The sequence below is a fragment of the Leptodactylus fuscus genome, unplaced genomic scaffold (genome assembly GCF_031893055.1).
Source record: "Leptodactylus fuscus isolate aLepFus1 unplaced genomic scaffold, aLepFus1.hap2 HAP2_SCAFFOLD_56, whole genome shotgun sequence".
In the NCBI taxonomy this organism is placed as follows: Eukaryota; Metazoa; Chordata; class Amphibia; order Anura; family Leptodactylidae; genus Leptodactylus; species Leptodactylus fuscus.
The window spans coordinates 492,797-513,275 of record NW_027440589.1 but is presented as its reverse complement, the minus strand read 5'-3'; the positions used below and the strand labels follow the sequence as shown (position 1 = coordinate 513,275).

Here is a 20,479-nt window from a genome sequence, read left to right as displayed (position 1 = left end):
GGTGTCCTGGATCATACAGGTTATAGAGGAGCAGATGGTATATAGTGTCCTATCTACAGGTTGATAGAGGAGCAGATTGTAGATAGTAGTCCTATTCTACAGGGTATAAGAGGAGCAAATTGTATATAGTGGTCCGATATCTACAGGATATAGAGCAGATTGTATATAGTCGTTGACAGATTGTGTCCTATCTACAGGTTATAGAGGAGCAGATTGTATATATGTTGTCCTATCTACAGGGTTATACAGGCAGATTGTATATAGTGTCTTATCTACAGGTTTATAGCAGGAGCAGATTGTATAGTAGTGTCCTATCTACAGGTTATAGAGGGCAGATTGTATATAGTGTCCTATCTACAGGTTATAGAGGAGCAGATTGTATATAGTGTCCTATCTACAGGTATAGAGAGCAGATTGTATATAGTGTCCCTATCTACAGGTTATAGAGGAGCAGATTGTATATAGTGTCCTATCTACAGGTTATACAGCAGATTGTATATAGTGTCCTATCTACAGGTTATAGAGGGGCAGAAGGTGTATATAGTGTCCTATCTACAGGTTATAGAGGAGCAGATTGTATGATAGTGTCCTATCTACAGGTTATAGAGGAGCAGATTGTATATAGTGTCCTATCTACAGGGTTATAGAGCAGATTGTATATAGTGTCCTATCTACAGGTTATAGAGGAGGCAGATTGTATATAGTGTCTATCTACAGGTTTATTAGAGCAGATTGTATGATAGTGTCCTATCTACAGGTTATAGAGGAGCAGATTGTATATAGTGTCCTATCTACAGGTTATAGAGGAGCAGATTGTTATAGTGTCCTATCTACAGGTTATAGAGGGCAGATTGTATATAGTGTCCTATCTACAGGTTATAGAGGAGCAGATTGTATATAGTGTCCTATCTACAGGTTATAGAGGAGCAGATTGTATATAGTGTCCTATCTACAGGTTATAGAGGAGCAGATTGTATATAGTGTCCTATCTACAGGTTATAGCAGGGCAGATTGTATATAGTGTCCTATCTACAGGTTATAGAGGAGCAGATTGTATATAGTGTCCTATCTACAGGTTATAGAGAGCAGATTGTATATAGTGTCCTATCTACAGGTTATAGAGGAGCAGATTGTATATAGTGTCCTATCTACAGGTTATACGAGCAGATTGTATATAGTGTCCTATCTACAGGTTATAGAGGAGCAGATTGTATATAGTGTCCTATCTACAGGTTATAGAGGAGCAGATTGTATATAGTGTCCTATCTACAGGTTATAGAGGAGCAGATTGTATATAGTGTCCCTATCTACAGGTTATAGAGCAGATTGTATATAGTGTCCTATCTACAGGTTATAGAGGAGCAGATTGTATATAGTGTCCTATCTACAGGTTATAGAGGAGCAGATTGTATATAGTGTCCTATCTACAGGTTATAGAGCAGATTGTATATAGTGTCCTATCTACAGGTTATAGAGGAGCAGATTGTATATAGTGTCCTATCTACAGGTTATAGAGCAGATTGTATATAGTGTCCTATCTACAGGTTATAGAGCAGATTGTATATAGTGTCCTATCTACAGGTTATAGAGCAGATTGTATATAGTGTCCTATCTACAGGTTATAGAGCAGATTGTATATAGTGTCCTATCTACAGGTTATAGAGGGCAGATTGTATATAGTGTCCCATCTACAGGTTATAGAGGAGCAGATTGTATATAGTGTCCTATCTACAGGTTATAGGAGCAGATTGTATATAGTGTCCTATCTACAGGATATAGAGCAGCAGATGTATATAGTGTCCTATCTACAGGTTATAGAGGGCAGATTGTATATAGTGTCCTATCTACAGGTTATAGAGCAGATTGTATATAGTGTCCTATCTACAGGTTATAGAGGGGCAGATTGTATATAGTGTCCTATCTACAGGTTATAGAGGGGCAGATTGTATATAGTGTCCTATCTACAGGTTATAGAGGAGCAGATTGTATATAGTGTCCTATCTACAGGTTATATAGGAGCAGATTGTATATAGTGTCCTATCTACAGGTTATAGAGGAGCAGATTGTATATAGTGTCCTATCTACAGGTTATAGAGGAGCAGATTGTATATAGTGTCCTATCTACAGGTTATAGAGGAGCAGATTGTATATAGTGTCCTATCTACAGGTTATACGAGCAGATTGTATATAGTGTCCTATCTACAGGTTATAGAGGGGCAGATTGTATATAGTGTCCTATCTACAGGTTATAGAGCAGATTGTATATAGTGTCCTATCTACAGGTTATAGAGGAGCAGATTGTATATAGTGTCCTATCTACAGGTTATAGAGGAGCAGATTGTATATAGTGTCCAATCTACACGGTTATAGAGGAGCAGATTGTATATAGTGTCCTATCTACAGGTTATAGAGCAGATTGTATATAGTGTCCTATCTACAGGTTATAGGGGAGCAGATTGTATATAGTGTCCTATCTACAGGATATAGAGGAGCAGATTGTATATAGTGTCCTATCTACAGGTTATAGAGCAGATTGTATATAGTGTCCTATCTACAGGTTATAGAGGAGCAGATTGTATATAGTGTCCTATCTACAGGTTATAGAGCAGATTGTATATAGTGTCCTATCTACAGGTTATAGAGGAGCAGATTGTATATAGTGTCCTATCTACAGGTTATAGAGCAGATTGTATATAGTGTCCTATCTACAGGTTATAGAGGAGCAGATTGTATATAGTGTCCTATCTACAGGTTATAGAGGAGCAGATTGTATATAGTGTCCTATCTACAGGTTATAGAGCAGATTGTATATAGTGTCCTATCTACAGGTTATAGAGCAGATTGTATATAGTGTCCTATCTACAGGTTATAGAGGGGCAGATTGTATATAGTGTCCTATCTACAGGTTATAGAGGAGCAGATTGTATATAGTGTCCTATCTACAGGTTATAGAGGAGCAGATTGTATATAGTGTCCTATCTACAGGTTATAGAGCAGATTGTATATAGTGTCCTATCTACAGGTTATAGAGGAGCAGATTGTATATAGTGTCCTATCTACAGGTTATAGAGGAGCAGATTGTATATAGTGTCCTATCTACAGGTTATAGAGGAGCAGATTGTATATAGTGTCCTATCTACAGGTTATAGAGGAGCAGATTGTATATAGTGTCCTATCTACAGGTTATAGAGCAGATTGTATATAGTGTCCTATCTACAGGTTATAGAGGAGCAGATTGTATATAGTGTCCTATCTACAGGTTATAGAGGAGCAGATTGTATATAGTGTCCTATGTATAGAGGAGCAGATTGTATATAGTGTCTGGGATATGCTATCTTTATTATATACTGCTCTCACCATTCATCCTGGAGACTATAATATACAGGTATATGCCGGCAGATCTCGGTGTCTTCTCCTCCATAGTGATTGTATAGGTGACAGAGCTTCTTGGCTGTAGGGTGACAGATACTGGGCTCAGATTTAGGTCCTTCTTTATTGGCAGTCTGACTTTGATGGCGTCCTCTGCAGGTAGGTCGGTCACTGGCACGGAGTCTCCTCTTGGTGATATATATTCTATGGCCACCAGTTGGGAGGTCAGAGATAGATTTGGGAATAGCCCAGTAGGGAAAGGGTTATTGTCCATCTCTATAGAAAGCTGTGTGAGCTCCTGGTGGTCCAGTAATGTATGTAACATAGTTCGGAGCTTAGATCCAGGGCACGGGGAGGGGGAGCACAGAAGATCCTCAGGATGACGTTTTCTTGCTTGGATTGTGACTCCAGGAACCTTCATTGTTAGAGAATCTTCTGTGACCAGGTGAGACTTACTAAGAGTTACCGCAAAATCCCGGGTCAGATTAAAGGCGTAAAGAGGAAGGGAATCGGAATCCGGGGCCGTCATAAGAGCGCCTGGAAGACAATCGCCAAAAAACATGTCAGGTGATGGAGACCGCGGTGAGCAGAACCTATGGGAATGGCGCTATATACTGTATTTGGTGTTTTTATCACCCAGCCATGACCTGAGTGTCGGCAGTGACAAGTCTTCTTACATAACCTCACGTCTCTCGCCTCCTTTCTTACCCAGCATCGTCAGTAGATTTCCGGGGGTCTCGTCTTCCACCCTTTGGCCGCGGTTCTTTTCTCTATCCAGGACTTGAATCATCTTCTGTGTAAAGTTGAGGATTTTGTGCAGCAGAGCCGAGTCCAGCGCAGGTAAGTGCTCCTGTGGGTGAGCGACACAACCGGTAGGGCTGAGGGTGCAACTAGGGCCACTGTCTCACTAGCGCCACCTTGTGTCACAGGGGATATCAGGGACTACAATATACAGCTCACGGACATTGTGTCTATAGGTCACAACACCATGTTGCAGTCCCATTCAAGTCAATAGGATTGAGCTGTAATACCAAGTACGGCCACTATGTGATGCTCAGCGCTGTGCTTGGTAAGTAGTGACCAGGCCGCAGAGGTCAATGGCGCAGTCTGACAACCACTAATCCCACTATGGACTGCGCTCCGGGGGGTTTCGCTCCTCATCAGGATCGTGGCTCAGTGACATGAGAAAATGGCTGAAGCAGAAGGATGAAGGACTTACCTGCAACGTACCTGTCCCTGCGCCTTATATACTCTATAGGTGACACGAGGCCTTATATAGTCTATAGGTAACACAAGGCCTTATATACTCTATAGGTGACACAAGGCCTTATATACTCTATAGGTGACACAGGGCCTTATATACTCTATAGGTGACACAAGGCCTTATATACTCTATAGGTGACACAAGGCCTTATATACTCTATAGGTGACACAAGGCCTTATATAGCCTATGGGTGACATAAGGCCTTATACACTCTATAGGTGACACAAGGCCTTATATACTCTATAGGTGACACAAGGCCTTATATACTCTATAGAGAACGCAAGGCCTTATATACTCTATAGGTGACACAAGGCCTTGTATACTCTATAGGTGACACAAGGCCTTGTATAGCCTATAGGTGACATAAGGCCTTATACACTCTATAGGTGACACAAGGCCTTATATACTCTATAGGTGACACAAGACCTTATATACTCTATAGAGGACGCAAGGCCTTATATACTCTATAGGTGACACGAGGCCTTATATAGTCTATAGGTAACACAAGGCCTTATATACTCTATAGGTGACACAAGGCCTTATATACTCTATAGGTGACACACGGCCTTATATACTCTATAGGTGACACAAGGCCTTATATACTCTATAGGTGACACAAGGCCTTATATACTCTATAGGTGACACAAGGCCTTATATACTCTATAGGTGACACAAGGCCTTATATAGCCTATGGGTGACATAAGGCCTTATACACTCTATAGGTGACACAAGGCCTTATATACTCTATAGGTGACACAAGGCCTTATATACTCTATAGAGGACGCAAGGCCTTATATACTCTATAGGTGACACAAGGCCTTGTATACTCTATAGGTGACGCAAGGCCTTGTATAGCCTATAGGTGACATAAGGCCTTATACACTCTATAGGTGACACAAGGCCTTATATACTCTATAGGTGACACAAGACCTTATATACTCTATAGAGGACGCAAGGCCTTATATACTCTATAGGTGACACAAGGCCTTATATACTCTATAGGTGACGCAAGGCCTTGTATAGCCTATAGGTGACACACGGCCTTATATACCCTATAGGTGTCACAAGGATTTATATACTCTATAGGTGACACAAGGCCTTATATACCCTATAGGTGACACAATGACTTATATAGCCTCTAGGTGACACAACCTTATATACCCTATAGGTGACACTAGTCAGATTCTTCTCTTTATCAGTGACAGAAATATTTGCATATTTATTTCCCATAGAGCATTGCCTGGAAGTCTCCATGTACATGACAGTCACTCTATATACTCTATATATACTCTGTATATACTTTGTGACTGTGTTATATATACACATGACAGTCACTCTATATACTCTATATATACTCTGTATATACTTTGTGACTATGTTATATATATACATATGACAGTCGCACCCTCTGTGGCTATGCTATATACTCGTACACAAGGACATTATATACCGTATACCCAGCTTTCCACATACCGCACACAGCGTCAGGGCTGCACTGAACGCTGCGACTTCCCACAGACTGGAGACGTTTCGGGAGGACATCACCTCTGTGACTATGGTATATACATGGACACTATAGTCGCGCTCCTCTGCCGTCAGGTTATTGTCCTGTGTGGAGGTGGAAGGAACGTCAGAGAAAACACTTCATAGATTTATTCCACAACCCTCCGCCATATTTCTTACCCTCTTCATAGGTGACATCACTTCCAGGGCGAGCGGGAGAAATGACATGTTATCTCCGACCAGCTGTATACGGCCCAACAAGGACTCGCTGCGACTCCTCCACCACTGGGTGACCAGGACTCCTCCGGACAGGACGGGGCCAGTGACTACCAGAGAGCTGCAGAGAGAGGGCAACGTGACCGGACATAGGACAGACCCCGCCCATAATGTACACAGGACAGACCCCGCCCCTAACGTATACAGGACAGACCCCGCCCCTAATGTACACAGGACAGACCCCGCCCCTCATGTATACAGGACTCCTCCGGACAGGACGGGGCCAGCGACTACCAGAGAGCTGCAGAGAGAGGGCAACGTGACCGGACATAGGACAGACCCCGCCCATAATGTACACAGGACAGACCCCGCCCCTAACGTATACAGGACAGACCCCGCCCCTAATGTACACAGGACAGACCCCGCCCCTCATGTATACAGGACTCCTCCGGACAGGACGGGGCCAGTGACTACCAGAGAGCTGCAGAGAGAGGGCAACGTGACCGGACATAGGACAGACCCCGCCCATAATGTACACAGGACAGACCCCGCCCCTAACGTATACAGGACAGAGCCCGCCCCTAATGTACACAGGACAGACCCCACCCCTCATGTATACAGGACTCCTCCGGACAGGACTGGGCCAGTGACTACCAGAGAGCTGCAGAGAGAGGGCAACGTGACCGGACATAGGACAGACCCCGCCCCTAATGTACACAGGACAGACCCCGCCCCTAACGTATACAGGACAGAGCCCGCCCCTAATGTACACAGGACAGACCCCGCCTCTCATGTATACAGGACTCCTCCGGACAGGACGGGGCCAGCGACTACCAGAGAGCTGCAGAGAGAGGGCAACGTGACCGGACATAGGACAGACCCCGCCCATAATGTACACAGGACAGACCCCGCCCCTAACGTATACAGGACAGACCCCGCCCCTAATGTACACAGGACAGACCCCACCCCTCATGTATACAGGACTCCTCCGGACAGGACGGGGCCAGCGACTACCAGAGAGCTGCAGAGAGAGGGCAACGTGACCGGACATAGGACAGACCCCGCCCCTAATGTACACAGGACAGACCCTGCCCCTCATGTATACAGGACAGAGCCCGCCCCTAATGTACACAGGACAGACCCCGCCCCTCATGTATACAGGACTCCTCCGGACAGGACGGGGCCAGCGACTACCAGAGAGCTGCAGAGAGAGGGCAACGTGACCGGACATAGGACAGACCCCGCCCATAATGTACACAGGACAGACCCCGCCCCTAACGTATACAGGACAGAGCCCGCCCCTAATGTACACAGGACAGACCCCGCCCCTCATGTATACAGGACTCCTCCGGACAGGACGGGGCCAGTGACTACTAGAGAGCTGCAGAGAGAGGGCAACGTGACCGGACATAGGACAGACCCCGCCCATAATGTACACAGGACAGACCCCGCCCCTCATGTATACAGGACTCCTCCGGACAGGACGGGGCCAGCGACTACCAGAGAGCTGCAGAGAGAGGGCAACGTGACCGGACATAGGACAGACCCCGCCCATAATGTACACAGGACAGACCCCGCCCCTAACGTATACAGGACAGAGCCCGCCCCTAACGTATACAGGACAGACCCCGCCCCTAATGTATACAGGACTCCTCCGGACAGGACGGGGCCAGTGACTACCAGAGAGCTGCAGAGAGAGGGCAACGTGACCGGACATAGGACAGACCCCGCCCATAATGTACACAGGACAGACCCCGCCCCTAACGTATACAGGACAGACCCCGCCCCTAATGTACACAGGACAGACCCCACCCCTAACGTATACAGGACAGAGCCCGCCCCTAATGTACACAGGACAGACCCCGCCCCTCATGTATACAGGACTCCTCCGGACAGGACGGGGCCAGTGACTACCAGAGAGCTGCAGAGAGAGGGCAACGTGACCGGACATAGGACAGACCCCGCCCCTAATGTACATAGGACAGACCCCGCCCCTAACGTATACAGGACAGACCCCGCCCCTAATGTATACAGGACAGACCCCGCCCCTAATGTATACAGGACAGACCCTGCCCCTAATGTATACAGGACAGACCCTGCCCCTAATGTATACAGGACAGACCCTGCCCCTAACGTATACAGGACAGACCCCACCCCTAATGTATACAGGACAGACCCTGCCCCTAATGTATACAGGACAGACCCTGCCCCTAATGTATACAGGACAGACCCTTCCCCTAACGTATACAGGACAGACCCCGCCCCTAACGTATACAGGACAGACCCTGCCCCTAATGTATACAGGACAGACCCCGCCCCTAACATATACAGGACAGACCCCGCCCCTAACGTATACAGGACAGACCCTGCCCCTAATGTATACAGGACAGACCCCGCCCCTAACATATACAGGACAGACCCCGCCCCTAATGTATACAGGACAGACCCCGCCCCTAATGTACACAGGACAGACCCCGCCCCTCATGTATACAGGACAGACCCCGCCCCTAATGTATACAGGACAGACCCTGCCCCTAACGTATACAGGACAGACCCCACCCCTATCGACCACCCACAGGATGAAAGGTGAATATATCATTAGAATTGCTGGAGATCCAGTCAGTGGGTCCTCGGTTGGTCACAGAAATGGAGGTCCCGTGTCCCTCGTGTGAATAGAGTGGTAGTCACACAGGCACCACATTCAGTCTTTATGGGACTGCCCTGGTATCTGGCTACCAGACTCATGAATAGGCAAGTAGTGCCCATTGATAGAAGGTCCCTCGAAGGGTAACTGTGAAAAGTAGAGAGGACGTCCCAATGGCTGGTCCAGAGAGAGTCAGACTTGTCTATGTTCAGAAGGGTCATTGACTGGTTATCTGATCTGCTATATACCTGCCATCCATATGTCACTACATCTATATGTATATATGTATGTATCAGTCTCTTAGATTCACACCATCCATAAAGTTTCCAAGGGACTGGTGGTAGCCGGGTGTGGGACTCTTGGAGGGATTGGGGGTGCGCTCACCGGACAACCCCTCATTCAAACAGCTGACCCTCAATCCCCATTACATTCAACACTTGGACCCCCAGTAATGGTTTCCAAGGATAACCCCTTCAGTGCCAATAACTGATCCCATATTGTACAGACAGTGGGAATAGTGTTTTCCAATAGCGATCTCCATTCATGTACCCGGTAAGAAGAAGGGGAAGAAATACGGAGGCGTCTGGTCAAACGCGCCATGTCATTCTGACCTCCATTTATGTATGTTCCTATCTGGAGTATGGGAAGAAACCCCTGCAAACACGGGCAGAACATACAAACTACACGCAGATGTTGTCCTTGGCAGGAATCGATCTCAGGACTCCAGCGCTGCAGTGCTAACCACTGAGCCACCATTCTGTCTTCTGACCCCCCATTTAACAACTGGACATTCAGACAGCCTAGTACTAGTACAGATCTGACCGTGCATGGTCTGCGCCTTCAATCTCACCGGTTTATCGCCAATGTCCGCTCTCCCTGTATGTCTTCCACTTCTATATATACCCGGATATTTCCGACCTCTACAGCGGCAGGAACCCGCACCCTGTGCCAGCTCTTCAGCCCCCGATATAAGTAGAGTTTGTGACAATTTGTGATAGAACAGAAGTGGAGTGACAGGAGGTAGAACAGTTGGGCGCCCATATCTGGATCCTTCCATCCTGGTGGAGAATAACAAGTAGTCAGCAGGGTGTGGAGGTGAGAAGGTGACTGTGGTCTGGTGGTGGCGACTACTGACCTGTGCACTCATATTCCAGAGGGGTCTCCGGCCCCAATATACCAGTTGTGGGATGTAGAGAGCATTGGGCCCCAGTGGGTGGATGACTTGGACTTAGCATAATGCTGCCTTCTCCCCATCCTGGTCCCATCTGCTCAATAACATGAAGGGTGAACGTATAGCCAAGATTATCCTGTAAGGATCCTCTGCGGACGACAAGTCGAGGCTGTGCGGAGCCAGTGGTGGTTGTCTGCTCATCCAGGGTCAGAGCGTTCCCACGAGAGTCCACAGCGCTCCACCGAAACTGTACCGAAAATACCAACAATAAAAGGACTGCTACATATATGGTGCACGACTCAGCCAATAGGGACTCAGTAGTGAGAGGGGTATAAGAGGCTGCGCACTTGTAGCCCCAAAGGCGGACACAGGTCAGGACTCAGATGGCGGGTCACCTCAAATTCTGCAGGCCTGACCCACAGCCCTATAATGTGCACAGGCAGCTACATAGGAAAGATAAGAGCTAGAACTTCTCACCAGTGTCTGGTTATGACACCCGCCACATTCTCCGAACAGAATCACAGGGGTCTTATGGCTGACCGAAGACGAGAAATCACAGGAGAGACACCAGATATATACGGGGAGCACAGACCCGCTGTGGATGAAAACCTGTGCAGGAAGGAAGAGGTTAATAAGATCTGTAAAATCCCATAGGTGGGGTAAAGTGTCCCTTACCGTCTGTGTGGCGATGGCCGAGGCTCTTCCAGGTTTCCAGACAGTCAATGTAAAGCTATAGGAGATGTTACCGCACAGTCTGGGCCAAGGGATTGTAATCGTAGGAAGGTCGGGCAAAGACTTCAGAAAGCAGGATCGGCCCTGACGGGTCAGAGGACAAAGAGTTACCAACATGCTTGGCTTTACCAAACCCATTCACTATTTGTGTGACCCTAACCTTGAGCCCACCCTGGAATACTTATCGCCCTGGTCCCACCACCTTCCACTCACCCATGGCTCTTACCTCGGTGTCCTCGGGGGCTGAGCTCCATTCATACTTCATATCTGAGTCGTCTTCATCAGGATCAAACGATTTGGAGCCATCCAGAGTCAAGTCCGTTTTTGCTGGCCACACCAGTTTGGATCCTCCATGTATCTTGGCCACCAGAAAACTAGGAGCCACGTTAAAGGTACGAGTAACATTAGTGGATATTGGGGTCCCGTGAAGAGTAACCGTGAAACGTAGACCGTACACCCCAATATCCAGCGAGTGTCCAGGGATGGTCAGCAGAGAGTTGGATGTGTCTACATTCAGAAGGGGTATTGGCCAGTCCTCTGATCCATTATACACCTGCCATCCATAGGTCACCTTATATTTGTAGCAGTCTCTTAGATTCACACCAGCCTCAAAGTTACCGCCATGTGCCCGGTATATAACGGAGGGCGAGTCCTCCAGCCAGACGAGAGGCTCTTCACAGTCTATGACCCTCACTCTTGTATAGGCATGAACCACACTCACCAGATTATACACAGTCACCTTAGTCACATATTGCCCCACGTCATGGTAGCAATGTTCTACTGAGCGCTCTACACCAACCATCCTTGTATCTGGGAACGTCCATTGGAAATGCAAGTCTGAGCCGTCCGATACGATCGCTCTAAAGATGACACACTGGTGCAAAAAAATCTCTTGACTGCTAATCTCTATAGACACGTCAGTCACCGGTGCCTGGACCATAACCAGAGATCGCACCAAGGAGAAACAAACATGGTTGCTACCATTAAGGAGAATGTGAAGCGTGCCGACTACCGGAGGGGTATACGATACGCTTTGCCCTGTCTCTATAAGGGCAGGTTGACCTTCTTGTTGGAAACTCCATTGAAGGCTGGACAGGTAACCAGATTCCACCTCTGCCAGTAGATGCATGGTCCTCTCAACTGACCCAGAAGAGGGAAGACCAAGGACCTTCAGACCTTTAATGTTCTCCAGGACTTTTACGTAACGTGTAGAGTTGGCGAGACTGACCTTGTTATATGCCGACGATACAACTTCATAAATACCAGGAAAAGGGAAGCGTAACCGATGGCACGGCTTATGGAGAACCTGAGACAAATTCAGTCGTGGAAGATCAAGTCTGAAGGTCACGTTTGTGCCATACTGAATGGTCAGACAAAATGTCACCTCTTGCTCCGTACAGACACTACTCCGTCCCATCCCGACCTTCAGTCCAGTGATGGGATCCTGCACCAGCAGTATATAGGATATAGTGGCATTACTCACTGAATTGTAGGCTGTAAGGGCCACCTCATACTCACCAGCCTCCTTAAAGACGTGCCACACATTCTGTGCATTATATGTGATATTTTCATTCAGTCCTGACAACCTCCATTCCCACGTGGCCTCTGTGCCATGTTCTGCTGTCCCGCACAATAAGACTCTCTGACGTGATGGTGCGGCTTGACAGTTATACACCCCATCGATGGCAATACGAAGACTTGACAAGGATTCCTGTACGATCAGCTTTGTAGAGGCAGTGGCCAAACTCAAGGCATTGGACAAGACAACGGTAATGACCTTCAAGCCTTGCGTGGCGTAACTTAAAGTTATTGACTTATTTCGACCAGCATGTAAATTAGCACCCTCCCCAAGATCCCATGTATAAGACACTTCAGTGCCAGACCTAACAAGAATAGTCAAATCCAAAGTGGTCCCAATGGCCACAGGGTCGGCAGGTTTTTGTATGGTGACCCCACTTATTCTCTCTATGACTTGCACCCTTGACCAGGCATATACTCTACCTAATGCATTCTCTACCCAAACTTCTAAAAACAAGTCCCCCAGCTCTAGTGGATGGAAAGTGATGGAAGCGTTGTGACTTTCCAATGGTCCAGGGACCAACACCCAGTGGAAAGTCACGTTGGATCCTTTGGTCACATGAGCTGTAAGCGTGAGACGTTCGCCAATGGCAGCATAGCCAACGACCTGGGCACGCTCTTGCCTTATACTTACACCTTGCACTTGCTCTTGAATATCTATCGTAAGAAACACATGAGCAGAACTTACTGTATTATTAGCCTGCACTTTAACCCTATAGCTGCCAGGGTACATAAAGGAGTGTGAGGTGTTGGCTGTTCCACTTCGATATGGACAGGACTCACACATTGACCAGAAATACTGCACATCCTCTCCACTAGACAAGGTGGTGTAGAATTGGACCGTTTGGTTACACTTTGCCAACACAACATCAGACTTCACTGACAGGTCTACGATAGGGCCTTGTACAGACAATGAATAGGTGGCTTCTTGGTGGCTCACGTTATTTTTTGCATAGACACTAACTGTTAGGTTGCCGGACACCTGGAAGGTGTGTGTGACATTTTGTCCATAGCATGCAGGGGTAGAGTCCCCAAAATTCCAGGTAAACTGAGCGGCCACCTCTGGTATAATCTTAGCAGTAAACATCTTGTCAACACCACGTGGGATCCCATAGGTTCCACCATTGTGTTCCATAGACAAGGACAGAATTGGTTGCTGCACCGTCACCAAAGACCATGCTTGATGTTGGCTCACTTGGTTCCAGACCGTTGCTGTCACATTGTAGTGACCGTCAGACATATAGGACCAGGTGACCTCTGAGGATGAAGTATTTATAGACAGGAGTCCCAGGCCAAAGTCCCACTGATACCAGTAGAGATGCCCCTGGTCTGGTGGAGGTTGCACCATTGCCCTGAAGGCTATGGGTTGGGACACATTTGCCGAGGTGGGCGATAGACTAATGGTCATACTGGTGATTTTATCTTCCACCATTATCACTTTGCTGTAAAGATCAGTCTCAGGGTCTCCAGACATAAATAATGTGATTGTGTAGTTACCGGCAGAGCCATACGTGTGCCAAACATCTGCCACCCCTTCCATGAGGACAGCTGGAGTGCCATCTCCAAAGTCCCAGTGAAGTGTTTGCCGTTTGGATGGCCTGGAGAGGTACGCCGTCCATTTGGTGGATATTAGGCTGGTGGTAATATCAGGAAGAACATGGGTGACTTGTATTCTGTAGATTTGTACAGTAAGTGACTTATTGGTGGCGCTCAGAACGTTTCTAGCAGTTACCCCAACCATAAATTGACCCCAATGACTATATGTATGGGTTACTGAGGCTTCCGACTGGTTGATGTAGGCTTTGCCATCCCCCATATCAAAGGTCCAGATAATATTAGTGCCCTGGGTTACTGAGCCGGAGACTGTGACTTCTGTCCCCAGCTCAGTAGGGCTGTTGCTCCATACTTGTAGGCCATCGATAAGCTGGTCAATGGTGACCATTACGGTTCTGTTGATATGGCTGAGCCCATCGGTTGCAGTGACGGAGACCTTGTAGCGACCAGTCCATTTGTAGACATGTTCTATTTGCTGATTTCTGCTTCTCACAACTCCAGTCTCATCGCCAAACTCCCACATGAAGGTCACAGCCAACGAAGAAGGCCGACAGAATGCGGAAAACCGTGCGGCCGTATGGAGTCTGAGAGATGAGTGGTCAACGGCAAGGGTCAAGGAGGTCAATGGAGGAACCAGCTGTACCTGCTGTGTGCAGGCCACTTCTGCTCCACCTTGAGATGCCGTGACGATCACCTGATAATTCCCTGTAGAAACAGAACAAAGGTTTACACCAAGATCCATAATGAAGACGTCTCGAAACCACAGGCCGCCCCTTCCTCTTACCAGGCTGGGTGTACAGATGTCTCTCTGTCGTGTTCAGATTAGCCAATGGCTCTCTAAGGTTTTGGACATCGTATGGAGGAGAGAAGTGTCTGGTGACCAGCGGCCCACCATCTCCAAAGTCCCAACTGCAGAAAAGCCAAATGTACAACTTAGATGGTGGAAAGACTGGTGGAAAGTCTCCAAAGAAGGGAAAAACACTAGCTATATAGACCCCATTACAATACCTAAATCTGGGGTAAGGGCGGCCATAGGTAGTCGTCTAGCAAATATTTGTTTTCCCTCTGAACCCCACAAACACATGAACACTTGGCTTGTATATTAATGGGGAGATGGAAGTGAGCGGCTTACAGAATACAAGGACTGGGCATGTCCAAATCCAACCTGCCCAATCCTTCTCACCTCAAAAGAGAGTCAGGAGGCCCCTATGCACATTATATGGTCAGCCCCATGTCCCCCACCTTATAGTCCCATTACATGACCCCCCATCTTACAGTCCCATTACAGACCCCCCTACCTTACAGTCCCATTACATGACCCCCCACCTTACAGTCCCATTACAGACCCCCCTACCTTACAGCCCCATTACATGACCCCCCCACCTTACAGTCCCATTACATGACCCCGCACCTTATAGTCCCATTACATGACCCCCCACCTTACAGTCCCATTACATGACCCCCCTACCTTACAGTCCCATTACATGACCCCCCACCTTACAGTCCCATTACATGACCCCGCACCTTATAGTCCCATTACATGACCCCCCTACCTTACAGTCCCATTACATGACCCCCCTACCTTACAGTCCCATTACATGACCCCCCACCTTACAGTCCCATTACATGACCCCCCCACCTTACAGTCCCATTACATGACCCCGCACCTTATAGTCCCATTACATGACCCCCCACCTTACAGTCCCATTACATGACCCCCCTACCTTACAGTCCCATTACATGACCCCCCACCTTACAGTCCCATTACATGACCCCCCTACCTTACAGTCCCATTACATGACCCCCCACCTTACAGTCCCATTACATGACCCCCCACCTTACAGTCCCATTACATGACCCCCCCCACCTTACAGTCCCATTACATGACCCCCCACCTTACAGTCCCATTACATGACCCCCCACCTTACAGTCCCATTACAGACCCCCCTACCTTACAGTCCCATTACATGACCCCCCACCTTACAGTCCCATTACATGACCCCCCTACCTTACAGTCCCATTACATGACCCCCCACCTTACAGTCCCATTACATGACCCCCCACCTTACAGTCCCATTACATGACCCCCCACCTTACAGTCCCATTACATGACCCCCCACCTTACAGTCCCATTACATGACCCCCCACCTTACAGTCCCATTACATGACCCCCCCCACCTTACAGTCCCATTACATGACCCCCCACCTTACAGTCCCATTACATGACCCCCCACCTTACAGTCCCATTACAGACCCCCCTACCTTACAGTCCCATTACATGACCCCCCCACCTTACAGTCCCATTACATGACCCCCCTACCTTACAGTCCCATTACATGACCCCCCACCTTACAGTCCCATTACATGACCCCCCCACCTTACAGTCCCATTACATGACCCCCCTACCTTACAGTCCCATTACAGACCCCCCTACCTTACAGTCCCATTACATGACCCCCCCACCTTACAGTCCCATTACATGACCCCCCCACCTTACAGTCCCATTACATGACCCCCCACCTTACAGTCCCATTACATGACCCCCCTACCTTACAGTCCCATTACATGACCCCCCACCTTACAGTCCCATTACATGACCCCCCACCTTACAGTCCCATTACATGACCCCGCACCTTATAGTCCCATTACATGACCCCGCACCTTACAGTCCCATTACATGACCCCGCACCTTATAGTCCCATTACATGACCCCCCACCTTACAGTCCCATTACATGACCCCCCCCACCTTACAGTCCCATTACATGACCCCGCACCTTACAGTCCCATTACATGACCCCGCACCTTATAGTCCCATTACATGACCCCCCACCTTACAGTCCCATTACATGACCCCCCCACCTTACAGTCCCATTACATGACCCCCCACCTTACAGTCCCATTACATGACCCCCCCACCTTACAGTCCCATTACATGACCCCCCACCTTATAGTCCCATTACATGACCCCCCACCTTACAGTCCCATTACATGACCCCCCACCTTACAGTCCCATTACATGACCCCCCACCTTACAGTCCCATTACATGACCCCCCCCACCTTACAGTCCCATTACATGACCCCCCCCACCTTACAGTCCCATTACATGACCCCGCACCTTATAGTCCCATTACATGACCCCCCACCTTACAGTCCCATTACATGACCCCCCCACCTTACAGTCCCATTACATGACCCCCCTACCTTATAGTCCCATTACATGACCCCCCCACCTTACAGTCCCATTACATGACCCCGCACCTTATAGTCCCATTACATGACCCCCCCACCTTACAGTCCCATTACATGACCCCCCACCTTACAGTCCCATTACATGACCCCCCCACCTTACAGTCCCATTACATGACCCCCCACCTTACAGTGCCATTACATGACCCCCCTACCTTACAGTCCCATTACATGACCCCCCCCACCTTACAGTCCCATTACATGACCCCCCACCTTACAGTCCCATTACATGACCCCCCTACCTTACAGTCCCATTACATGACCCCCCCACCTTACAGTCCCATTACATGACCCCCCCACCTTACAGTCCCATTACATGACCCCGCACCTTACAGTCCCATTACATGACCCCCCCACCTTACAGTCCCATTACATGACCCCCCACCTTACAGTCCCATTACATGACCCCCCCCACCTTACAGTCCCATTACATGACCCCGCACCTTACAGTCCCATTACATGACCCCCCCACCTTACAGTCCCATTACATGACCCCCCACCTTACAGTCCCATTACATGACCCCCCCCCACCTTACAGTCCCATTACATGACCCCGCACCTTATAGTCCCATTACATGACCCCCCACCTTACAGTCCCATTACATGACCCCCCTACCTTATAGTCCCATTACATGACCCCCCCACCTTACAGTCCCATTACATGACCCCGCACCTTATAGTCCCATTACATGACCCCCCCCACCTTACAGTCCCATTACATGACCCCCCACCTTACAGTCCCATTACATGACCCCCCCACCTTACAGTCCCATTACATGACCCCCCCACCTTACAGTCCCATTACATGACCCCCCCCACCTTACGGTCCCATTACATGACCCCCCCACCTTACAGTCCCATTACATGACCCCCCCCCACCTTACAGTCCCATTACATGACCCCCCCACCTTACAGTCCCATTACATGACCCCCCCCACCTTACAGTCCCATTACATGACCCCGCACCTTACAGTCCCATTACATGACCCCCCCACCTTACAGTCCCATTACATGACCCCGCACCTTATAGTCACATCGGTTGACCTGTCCAGCCGTATCTTTAATGACATCTCATGAGTCTGAGCCACAAGCAGCAAAGTAGAAAACAGAAAGATCTGGGCCTGGAGCGAAGGAGGATTCCCATCTACATGGACTGTCATGGCCGCCTCCTGAGAACTGACTGGATTCTCCACAACAACCTGAGAAATGGGCCACAAAAATTTCAGGGCACCAAGATATAATGAGAATATAAGGATATACATGTGATAGTAAGTAAGGGTATATATGTGATCGTAAGTAAGGGTATACACTCACCGGCCACTTTATTAGGTACACCTGTCCAACTGCTCGTTAACACTTAATTTCTAATCAGCCAATCACATGGCGGCAACTCAGTGCATTTAGGCATGTAGACATGGTCAAGACAATCTCCTGCAGTTCAAACCGAGCATCAGTATGGGGGGGAAGAAAGGTGATTTGAGTGCCTTTGAACGTGGCATGGTTGTTGGTGCCAGAAGGGCTGGTCTGAGTATTTCAGAAACTGCTGATCTACTGGGATTTTCACGCACAACCATCTCTAGGGTTTACAGAGAATGGTCCGAAAAAGAAAAAACATCCAGTGAGCGGCAGTTCTGTGGGGGGCGGAAATGCGATGTTGATGCCAGAGGTCAGAGGAGAATGGCCAGACTGGTTCCAGCTGATAGAAAGGCAACAGTGACTCAAATCCACCCGTTACACCCAAGGTAGCCAGAAGAGCATCTCTGAACGCCGCACAGTACGTCCAACTTTGAGGCTACAGATGGGCTACAGCAGCAGAAGACCACACCGGGGGCCACTCCTTTCAGCTAAGAACAGGAAACTGAGGCTACAATTTGCACAAGCTCATCGAAATTGGACAATTGAAGATTGGAAAAACGTTGCCTGGTCTGATGAGTCTCGATTTCTGCCGCGACATTCGGATGGTAGGGTCAGAATTTGGCGTCAACAACATGAAAGCATGGATCCATCCTGCCTTGTATCGGTAACGGTTCAGGCTGGTGGTGGTGGTGTCATGGTGTGGGGAATATTTTCTTGGCACTCTTTGGGCCCCTTGGTACCAATTGAGCATCGTTGCAACGCCAAAGCCTACCTGAGTATTGTTGCTGACCATGTCCATCCCTTTATGACCACAATGTACCCAACATCTGATGGCTACTTTCAGCAGGATAATGCAATGCCATGTCATAAAGCTGGAATCATCTCAGACTGGTTTCTTGAACATGACAATGAGTTCACTGTACTCCAATGGCCTCCACAGTCACCAGATCTCAATCCAATAGAGGAGCATCTTTGGGATGTGGTGGAACGGGAGATTCGCATCATGTATGTGCAGCCGACAAATCTGCGACTGCAACTGTGTGATGCCATCATGTCAATATGGACCAAAATCTCTGAGGAATGCTTCCAGCACCTTGTTGTATCTATGCCACGAAGAATTGAGGCAGTTCTGAAGGCAAAAGGGGGTCCAACCCATTACTAGCATGGTGGACCTAATAAAGTGGCCGGGGAGTGTACATGTGATAGTAAGTAAGGGTATATATGTGATAGTAAGTAAGGGTATATATGTGATAGTAAGTAAGGGTATATATGTGATAGTAAGTAAGGGTATACCAGTCCCAAAGGGAAAAACATAGGGAGAATTTACCTTCAGGCGATAATCCCCGGGAGCCCTGAAGGTCACCGCGTAGCTCGGGCCCCGATATAAAACCTCCTCGTCATTAGGATCAAAGGTCCACGTGAATGTGACGGAGGAGCCATGAGACAGTCCGGCCGTGAAGACCTGGAGACACAAGCTCAGAGCTTAAGGCCTTGTCTACACCATCATTATTCACAGTGGTATTCGTTGCATTCCCACATCCTCCCATTACCCACCCATTGCTTCCCCATTACCTGCCCATTGCCTGCCCATTGCTTGCCCATTACCTGCCCATTGCCTGCCCATTGCCTGCCCATTACCTGCCCATTGCCTGCCCATTACCTGCCCATTACCTGCCCATTGCCTGCCCATTACCTGCCCATTACCTGCCCATTGCCTGCCCATTACCCGCCCATTACCTGCCCATTGCCTGCCCATTACCTGCCCATTACCTTCACTGACAGGCTACAGTTCACACAGCACAGGTTTCTTCTAGAAGTAGAACTGAAATCAGGTGTTTTGGGGA

The 20,479-nt window shown here is 48.4% G+C and overlaps 1 protein-coding gene across 1 annotated transcript in view; it reads right to left on the bottom strand.

The window, feature by feature from the left end:
* LOC142188585 (polycystin-1-like) overlaps positions 1–20,479 on the bottom strand; it is a 124,642-nt gene that overhangs the window by 59,257 nt on the left and 44,906 nt on the right. Inside the window, exons 15-26 of the mRNA XM_075261877.1 lie at positions 19,963–20,097; positions 18,303–18,478; positions 14,816–14,940; positions 11,126–14,736; positions 10,843–10,983; positions 10,645–10,776; positions 10,132–10,414; positions 9,847–10,054; positions 6,317–6,473; positions 6,107–6,241; positions 4,078–4,219; positions 3,358–3,906 (exon numbers count right to left, since the gene is read on the bottom strand). Coding sequence (XP_075117978.1) covers positions 3,358–3,906; positions 4,078–4,219; positions 6,107–6,241; positions 6,317–6,473; positions 9,847–10,054; positions 10,132–10,414; positions 10,645–10,776; positions 10,843–10,983; positions 11,126–14,736; positions 14,816–14,940; positions 18,303–18,478; positions 19,963–20,097 — 5,794 coding nt within the window. The remainder of the gene's footprint in view (positions 1–3,357; positions 3,907–4,077; positions 4,220–6,106; positions 6,242–6,316; positions 6,474–9,846; positions 10,055–10,131; positions 10,415–10,644; positions 10,777–10,842; positions 10,984–11,125; positions 14,737–14,815; positions 14,941–18,302; positions 18,479–19,962; positions 20,098–20,479) is intronic.